Genomic DNA, 9,574 nt, shown 5'->3' on the forward strand with positions numbered 1-9,574 from the left:
AGGTGCTCGAGTTGGAACTCGTCAATCGAGAGTCCGGAGCTTTCCCACAACCGTCTCGGGTGTCGTCGCATGGAGGAACGCTCAATACTCACTCATTTTATCACCGCCGAAAGCAACTCCGAGGAGTCCGAGCATCACGAGCACTGCGAAGAAGTAGTTAGTCAAACGCATGTTTTCCTGTTCTGTGAGTGTTCTGGTGAGGAATGAGATCAAGTTTTAAGTAATATAGCCTCACCCCCCGCCCTTGCCGAAGGGCGACCAACTCTGATGACATAAGGCGCCGCTCATTCCAGTTCTGCTCGTTCTGCCCGAAATGTGCTCTGATCACCGGACACGCACGCCGTGGCAGAAGAAGGACACTCAAGTCCGATAGACAGACCAACGAACAGACAGTCAATCAATCTGTTCGACCGAGTGGCTAAATATTTGTTGTTGTTGGTGGTGGGCGCCTCATGTGAGTGAATGAGTGAGTGGGCATGATGTAATCGTGTGGCCAACTTTGTTTAGTATAAGGGCGGAACGACGCCCGAAGTTAGCGCGTAGTCATGTAGGTCTCCAGTGATCCCTGGTCGGCGGCGCGGTGGTGGTGGCAACAAACGAAAGAGACGAAGTTTTGAAATTTCATTTTCGTGTTCACTCAACACCCACATGAGTTCCTAATAGGTCTTCGACAGCTGACAGCTTTTCTGACCGCTTCGTCTCCCCTCGGATTGGATGAGCGGCCTTCAATTTGCGTCCGGAAGCCTTCCAGCAGAAACTGAACGAGTTGCGCAATGGAAGTCGGAATAGAACGATGTTGTTCGAGTTTCAGGCGATTTTCAATTAGGAAAGCTCTGATTCGCTCCGAGGTGTAGAAACTCTCAGGGTTTTCGAATTCGCGGCACCAACACCGCTGGGATTTCAGGAATCATCAAACTACCCGAAATACTGTCCGGATTTCCGCCATCAGAATACACTGTGGATATTTCAGTGGGTTTCCGTAATCACGACGTCAATGGGAGAGAAGCGTTCCGGAGGCCACCACGAGAACGTGCTCTGACCGCATCGGTTCAAGGGGTTATCTGATCGGAAGTGAGGGATAGTGTCCGAAGATCGCGGATCGAGTTGATGGAGCTTGAGATCCTTCGCCAAGGGGGCGCGCAACTCCACCGAGAATTTAATCTGTGCAGATTCTGAGGGTCCTGTTTGTCCGATTTGGTCCTGATATCCAACGGAAACATTTGGGTGTTTACCGATACTTAAGCGTTTCCGCGACGCGTAGACGGCTTCTGGGATCTTTCGACTCGGAAGCTCAGACGCCCGCCCGAAGTCTACACGAATCTCTAGGAGCTCGGCTCAAGGGAACCAATGGTTCGAAGCTGCAAGGAAACGATTGCCAGACGAGCATCTCAATTATCATAATGAATCCACAGCATTTCGTCGGAAACGCCTTTGGTTATTGAGCGTGAAAAATTTCTGTCGAGCGGTCGTGGGGGTTCCCTATCCGCGGAGCCGGTCTTCCGCGTCGGCGGGATCTCACTCTCCCCGAAAAAAGCTGCCCGTTTTTTGCCTGAATCGCTGAGAACTTGAGGAATTGTTCGTCTTCAATTTTTAGCAGCTATGGGAAGCTGGTCGAAAGCCTGACTGTTTGACGTTTTGTTCATTTTCGGATGGGAGGGAAACTGCGAGAGAACTTAGTCAGACCAAAAGCCGAGATTTTTGGTTCATTAGACGAAACCCTGTAACCACAGTGTTGAAAAACGACTTGACCTATTTACTCAGACAGCAGCAACTAAGGAACAAGGTTCCTGGAGACCGAATGACGATTGCCTGGCAGCTCGTCGAGGGGAACTCAGCTAGAAAGGAAGCTTTCACTACTCCACAGCGAGGTACGAACCTAAGTTTCATTAGATTCATGCCGGGAGTTTCACTCGATATTGGTGGATTGATTGAATTGATCTCGCTGGGCCGATGGTCGCTATGTAATAACTCCGCAGTCGGGACCAATCCCTCTAGCGAATTATCGGATCATTCGAGGAATTCTTCGCGTCTGTCGGCCGCGGAAAGCAGATGTGATGAGTAGCAACATCCTAAGGGCGAGGGGATCCCCGGTCGACATTGCTCTAATATTCAATCGAATCTTGGAACGGGTTTAGCGACCAACGGAGTTTCGGTTTCTACAGAAAATCTCCGAGCGTCTGCAACATTTTGGTGGTCGACTTCGACAAGAGAATTGGGAAAAAGAGTGTAGCGCTTCGGCTCCAAGGGGAAAAACTCCGCAGTTTCGTCCAAGGGTCGGATACAGCTCAGTAGACAGCGCACTCACTCGCACGGGGACAATGCGACCGAGCAACTCGAACGACGAAATCACAGATCCCGCAAGTTGAAGAAGCGCGTATGTTCGCGAAGCTTCCTTGAAAACTTCAGTCGGTCGTCGGCTTCACCGTGATCTCTGACGTGTGTTTCGATATGATGAGGTGAAGGAGTCCGCAAGATAATCGGATCATGTTGTCATGAAGTGAGATCTCGTCGGTTCCAAGACCCGCAGTGCCATCCATATGAGGACATCGAAACGGAAACGGTAAAATTGCCATGTTTTCGCGCGAAACCACAGTCAGCTATGGGTCGCCGCAGCTGGGCTTAGCTCGGAAAATCCGAAACGGATGCGATATCAGAGCTCTTCTGCCGAGGGTCTGAGTGATATCTCACAAAATTAGGATCAATCGCACTCGAAAAATCGATAAGGGAAGGGAAAAAGCTTCCGTGGGTCCGTTGGGAACAATTTTCGGGTTGAGAATCCGAAGTCGCTGAGGGTTGTCGACTCCAAGATTCCGAGATGAAGAGACCCGGGTGCTTCTTGCAAGTTCACGAAGCGTTTGCGATGGAGTAGATGATCCCGATTCACTCCGAGCGTTCCTGGAGACGGGAGACGGCTTGTGGAAAAAAAATTGCTTGCCTCAGAATACTGGAATACGCATCGGATCCCGAGCTGAAGGCAGGACGCATCGGGGTTCCGAGCCGAGTGTGGCATCCGTCGCGGTGCTCACAGAAGCTCGCTATCTGACCTGTGCCTGGAGATTCAATCTCAGGGCCGCAGCTGCGGAGCTCGGGAAGGGGATCGCAAGTCCTTGTCGGGCCAGTCGGCTGGTTCGGGCTATTCGGAAGGGGGTTCACGTTGAATTTCAGAATACATTAAGCAAGAGTTCGCACTCACTGTGAGTTTACTGTCCTGCCAGCTTCCTGAAGGAAACTACTTCCTTGAACGAGTCAATTCTGTGAAGTCCCATTATTATTGCAGGATACACAACTTCGTGGAGTTTGTAGCCTTGTTGTCTTGTTTCTGTACTTATCGGTGCATCTCGGCCGAAGACGGCGCGAGCTCGTCACGCGAGAGCAATGACCGCGGTTCCGGTGAGAAATACGAATGCGCCCTGTTACTCAAGCGACACTACGTACCCCATGGCGAGAAAGATCGCGGATATAATGATCCGTATAGCGGGACCTACGGGAACGAGGCGGATCGAGGGTAAGCTCACCAGCAAAGATCAGTTCAGTTTGCAGATCATAATTTCTTGAGCTGGCTAGCCATCAGCCGCCCCATTAACCAGATTCTCAGCACAGAGCATTTCGATTCCAGCTATTACAATGACGTCGAGCCCCACGAGGTGATCTGCATAAAATACGCCGATATCAATAAAGCTGTACGCGAAGCAAAACGCCGGACAAGTGAGTTAAGTTCTCGAAGTAAATCCACCGAGCCCTGAGGGCAGGCATGGCGAGAGCTCAGCATTCTGCACTCCCCAGATTTCATCCGCCCCCGAGGTATCGATGATCCCCTGCCAACCGAAAGAGATATCGCGCCCACCGGAGAGCTCACGCTGGAAACCACTCGAATACTCGCAGGTGACTTCCGAAGCGTCTCGGGCACCACGTTCTGATAGCACGGAATGTTCTTGAATTATTTCAAAAAAAGATTTCGGGATGCGCTTTCTTTCCGCTGAGTCCCGTGGATGTTCATCTTCAATAAGGATGAAAATCTGTCTCTTCCAAGCGATAATATGAAGGATTTCCCTCCGCAGGGGAATTCCGATTGACTCATGACGAAATATCCAATGCGCTCCCATTGATCGATGTTTCCCAAACCGACCTATGGGATGCGTGTCCCGCTCACGTAAAACCCATTCCCTGTACTGTGGAGCGCTTCCGGACCCAGGATGCCCGGTGCAATAACATTAAACACCCGTCGTGGGGCGTGACGAACACACCGTTCGTTCGATTTCTGCCACAAGTCTACAGTAACGGTGAGTGGTTTTCCGCCGGAAAGAACACTCCAGAAGACCTCGCAGATTTGTTGAGGCAGAGAGTCTACTGGAATATTCGAAAGCTGATGATTTCACAAGCGGAACACGCAGAGCGTTCAGACCCGGAGACGTGAACCATTTCTCAGAACTGTTTCGCGGGAAATTCAAGCGGATCGCGACTGTTTCAGGCATCGACGGCCTTCGTTTAGCTAAGGATGGCGGAGATCTGCCGAATCCACGGGCGATCTCGAATTTCATACATCGGGACTTCGATGAACCGTCGCCCATGCTGACAATTCTGGTGATGTCTTGGGGTCAATTCATAGATCACGACCTAACTCTCGCAGCTCCGCCGCGAGGTAAGCGGCTGAGATGATCGTGCTTGCTCGAATCGAGCCCTTCATAGGTATCGAAGGCTACTGATTGATAGCATCACAATCATTTATGATTATTGGCTTTGGACCCTCACAATCGCCGCCTTCGTTTCGTCTAACTGTACACAGCGGACTTTCACGATCCGATTATTGATTTCGGCCCGAGTCGGAAGTCAGAGTTCGTCCTTGGGTGACATGGTTCAACTTGCTCCGAGGAACTTACTCAGATGGCTTCTGCCGCGAACTCTCGATTTCATTGTGCAGATGAGCAGGATCTCGACTTCGACTGCTGCGGAGTTCCTCCAGATATGCAGCATCCCCTGTGTTTGACGATCGATGTCTCCCCCAAAGACCCTTTTTACGGTCAATTCAATCGGCGATGCATCGAATTCAAGCGGTCCTTGGCCGGGCAGAGACCAAACTGTGCATTGGGTGAGTTTGCCGGCCCAGGTAGATGGAACTTTGAGTCGCCGCCGGATGGTAAGAGTGCGCCAGGTGGCTGAGTTCAAAGCTGATTCCAGGTCCTAGAACACATATCAACATTCTGTCCCATACCATTGACGCAAACTTCATCTATGGATCGTCCGATGCTCTCTCGGCTCGTCTCCGAGCTTTTGATAGAGGTGAGAGAGACCATGCAACGGCTCCAGTCCGCTTTATTAAGTCTCGTTTCCAATTTTTTGTCAACATCGACCCCTCCCCTTCTGTTCGGGGATGGGAGCAGCTTTTCTAGCATCGATGAGCTCGAATACACACCGCTCGCCTTCGAGCCCGAGTGCGCTTTTAATCTCATCCGTATCATCTATGGATTGTTGTCCTCGATCAGGTCTGATGAGAACTTGGGACCGATTTCGAGATCTAGGATTGAAACCCATACTGCCTCCTGAGAGCGAGAATCCCGAGCGGGACTGCATAGGGCGTCCGCGGAACTTGTTCTGTTTCATAGCCGGGGATGAACGCGTCAACGAACAGATTCATCTGACCGTGCTGCATACATTCTACGTCCGTGATCACAACAGGTAGGATTCCACGACTCACATTATTGGGTGTTAAGCATCGAGGAGCTTTTCCGGTGGGAACTAGCCCTGAAAAGAGGCGCCAGCTTAGAAAATCCTGATCTCCATTTCGGCCAGATCCGGATTCTTCCGTTCGACTTGGGGTCGGGAAGACCAATTTCGCTCGCGGCTATTTCGGAGCTTTTGATCGTCGTACAGACCGCAAGTATACATACAATAGTGGATGTTGAGAATCGCTTCAAGTTTGCCATGCTCATGATAATTGAGCTGAGTTCCGCTTGACGTCGGATACCTATTGAGCCCGACGAAGACCATATGCTGACGCCGCGTCGATGGGCTCTGCGGATTTCTGCCCGAGGGTCGGTGATCTCATTCACTTCTCGAGCCGATGATGCCTGCCGTGAGCGTGCCATTCCCTTCTCAAATCAGATGCTCGAATCGAGCAGAAGAAACGCGTGCAAGAACGAAGAAAGCAGTCTGAGAACCGTCGCAGGAATTTCGGTGCCTTCCGAGAAAAGATCGGCTGCGATGTACCCGCATACCTGACCGAACCGTCTCAATAGCTTCGATGCCAGGACTTCGGGGGACAAAATACTGGCGTCGTCGCGAAGTCGTGAAACCACCCCCACCGAGACGGCCGGAGAAATTTCCGATATCCCGTTCGAAAATCATCATGTGCTGCGCGGCGAGAAAGCCAAGCATGACTTGACCGAGCACAAGGTAATAGAATCGGCAAGACTCTGCCGCTCGCGTGGCCGAGATCGTCCTCCGTCGATGAACTGGGGCCGCTCACTAGCCGTAAGTCTAGACCGACGATCGGAAGGATCAGGAAAGACAATAGTTCTGGAATGGAACACGTTGACGGGACGATTCTTCGACGTAAGAAACCTCGTAAGCCCAACATGTGAGCCTTCTAGGCCACGAAAGACGATACGCTGAGGCAAATCTCATGGTCTTCAACTTCTGCACCGACGATTCTTCACCATAAGAGGAGACTGGGAAAATCCAGAACCGAACCCGACTCGGAACGAATTCGCGGCGGGGGGGGGAAGCCCACACATTGATCTGCCTCCCGGAGCCGAAAGCGTTCTGCAATTATCTTCAATGAGTGGAATTCCCCCTGTTTGTGCCGAAAGTCTCCCGAGCATTTTTTCCCGGAAGCAGCCTTGTTCTCCCCCCTATTATCGTCGAATCCCGGTTCGATGCTCTACTGCTCTGATGGGAGAAGGAGGGAGCATCGGTCTCCATCCCTGGACTCTTCCGCGCTTATTGATCTAGTCACAGCGTGAAAAGAAATTGAAAACGGGACTGTGATCGCTTAACTTTCTGATGTCGTGGACTCGAGCCAGCAATCCTTACCTTCATGAAAGGTCTGACGCCCCTGAGCCGTGGCCGGCCCCTCCGTCTCCTGCAGTCGGCTATTGAGAACATGCAGAGCATGAGAAAGACTATTTTCATGAAATAATCCGGCAATCTCATATTTCCGAATGCCACGAGCTCGTCGAACGCACAATAATCCCGGCGATGCCATTCGCAATCGCGCAATGTGTGGACAGGAAGGTGGAGAGGAGGATACATGGCTCTTTGAAGAATTACAATCTGTCGCACATCTAATTGACAGCTCTCGTGATTGTAGCGACCAAGAGTAATATATATTCTTAGTCGCGAGTCTCGAGAGAATGTTATTGATTGTTCCGACGAATATTTCACGCGGTCGAATTAGTCAAGAGAAGCACAGCGGTCACCAGTCTTTTGTGAGCCTCAAGTTGTGCCGATAACCGATAACCCTTCACTGTCCGCTGCGTTTCCAGATTCGCTCTTGAGCTCGGGCGCCTTAATCCGCATTGGGACGATGATAGAACTTACCAAGAGACGCGCCATATTCTGGCTGCGATGGTCCAATACATTGTGTATCACGAGTATCTCCCAATGGCGCTTGGACCGGACATAATGTCGACGTATAATCTCACTCTTGTGGAGGACGTAAGTTTCGACCCGCGGACGGTCGACGGGGAGCGCTGGCTCGCACACAGCCACAGGAAGCTTCTGTCCTCTTTCTACATGTACAACCCAGACCATTCCTTGATCTGTAAACAATCTACGATCAAGTAATTATAAGCTGTTACGCTACATTGCAGGGCTACTGGGACGGGTACGATCCCGACGTCAACTTCGCTCTAGCCAATAGTTTCCAAGCAGCTGCCTTCCGTTTCGGCCATACTTTCATTCAAGGAATGGTCAGACGTTACAACAAATATCACGAGTTCCTCGGTATGTCTGATGGACTCCTCTCGCATTCTCTGAATATTCCGGCGTCTCACACTTTGCATCTGTGGGCGCGCTGATCATCGTTTTGTAATCGTTCCAGGTCAGACACCCTTGAGGGAGCTCCTGCAGCAACCGTTCGTGGTTTATGAGCCTGGGAAACTTGACGAGTTGGCCCTAGGTCTGATAAACACACCTGCACAGACCTACGATCCGTTTATTACACAGGAGGTTAGTGGTCTCACTCAGAGAGCACTTATATTTTCGAGAATCGAGGGAGATGGCGGAATTAGGAAATATGTCTCTGATTCCTGCCATTATTTAATCCATTGACAGGTCACGGAGCATTTGTTCCAAAACCCCGAGGAACCCTTCGGGCGAGATCTCATTTCGATCAATTTGCAACGGGCTCGAGAACACGGGGTTCCGGGCTACAACGCCTTCAGGGAATGGTGTGGACTTGGACGCGTAGACACATTCGAGGAGCTCGAGCCATTCCTGAACAATGGCACCGCGTTGCGGTATTCTAAGATTTACAAGTGAGCTGAGTGACCCCTGAATACAATACGGAGCCCGAAAGAAGAGCTCTCCGACGGTGAAATCCTGATGATTATATCGCACATCACATTAAGGCAAATACCTTCTCGTAGACATCCGGACGACATCGATCTCTGGTCGGGGGGAATCTCGGAGCGGATCATCGAAGGTGGAATGATCGGACCCACCTTCGCATGCGTGGTCGGTAGACAGTTCCAAAATCTCCGTCGCGGCGATAGATACTGGTTCGAGAATCCGAACTTTCCTTCTTCTTTCACTCCAGGTTTGGATGGCTGTTCGACTTCCCTCCTTCGCCCAAGTATCTCAGGCCGATCGTAGAAATAAAGCTCGCTCTGTGATAATGGTAGCTGACGGACCTCTCTACCCTTGCAGAGCAGTTGCGCGAAATCCGCACCGCCTCCCAGGCCAAGATCATTTGCGCTAATGGAGACGATATACCCACGATTCAGAGATTCGTGCTACGACTCGCTCATCCAGTCTAGTGAGTACATCGGCGGGAATTCTCGGATCTGAGACCGCATAGTTTCATCGACCAGAGCGAAAAACTTATGGCCAATAGACAGTCAAGGACCGAATTCCTGCAGCAACCCGCGTGTGCGATGTGAGGACCTGCCTGATCCGGACCTGAGTTACTGGAGGGAAGATCCCAAAACGGGTCAATGGCCGACTGCTAGCGATGACTACAGAAGGAGGAAGTGACAGAATGCGACAGCATTCATTTCGCGTTCCACAAACCTCGACGCGAGCTCCCGCGAGACTGAAGGCAAACTCGATCTCTCCATCCATACATTGTCGCTTCGAATTGATCGCTTTATCTGTACACCGACTTGACTCGCTACAGATTAGGTGGAAGTCCATTCCGAATAAACTGGGCTTAATATGGCAGATTTTCCATCAAACATTAGTTTCGTTCTTCATCAGCCGATCGCGCTTGAGGACAAGACCGCGGACCCCCGGAAGAACACTTGATCCCTGAAGTTGGTGCTCCGATGTCAGTACGAACTTCGAGCTCAACACGACTCATGTACATGGGGTCGAGAAACAGGCATCGAGCTGTGGTGTATTTTTCTCCGAGGCTTTG

At 51.1% G+C, this 9,574-nt stretch overlaps 1 protein-coding gene across 1 annotated transcript; it reads left to right on the forward strand.

The window, feature by feature from the left end:
* The first annotated feature begins 2,537 nt into the window (after nt 1–2,537).
* LOC100906069 (peroxidase) lies at nt 2,538–9,192 on the forward strand. The gene is made up of 16 exons (XM_018639844.1): nt 2,538–2,560; nt 3,278–3,505; nt 3,617–3,705; nt 3,784–3,882; nt 4,059–4,280; nt 4,469–4,639; nt 4,919–5,086; nt 5,176–5,277; nt 5,481–5,673; nt 7,482–7,653; nt 7,809–7,941; nt 8,039–8,166; nt 8,272–8,474; nt 8,586–8,755; nt 8,866–8,974; nt 9,078–9,192. The coding sequence occupies exons 1-16, from the start codon at nt 2,538–2,540 to the stop codon at nt 9,190–9,192; spliced, it is 2,325 nt and encodes a 774-aa protein (XP_018495360.1).
* Nucleotides 9,193–9,574: the final 382 nt, after the last annotated feature.

This window comes from Galendromus occidentalis, unplaced genomic scaffold (genome assembly GCF_000255335.2).
Source record: "Galendromus occidentalis unplaced genomic scaffold, Mocc_1.1 scf7180000077460, whole genome shotgun sequence".
Lineage (NCBI taxonomy): Eukaryota > Metazoa > Arthropoda > Arachnida > Mesostigmata > Phytoseiidae > Galendromus > Galendromus occidentalis.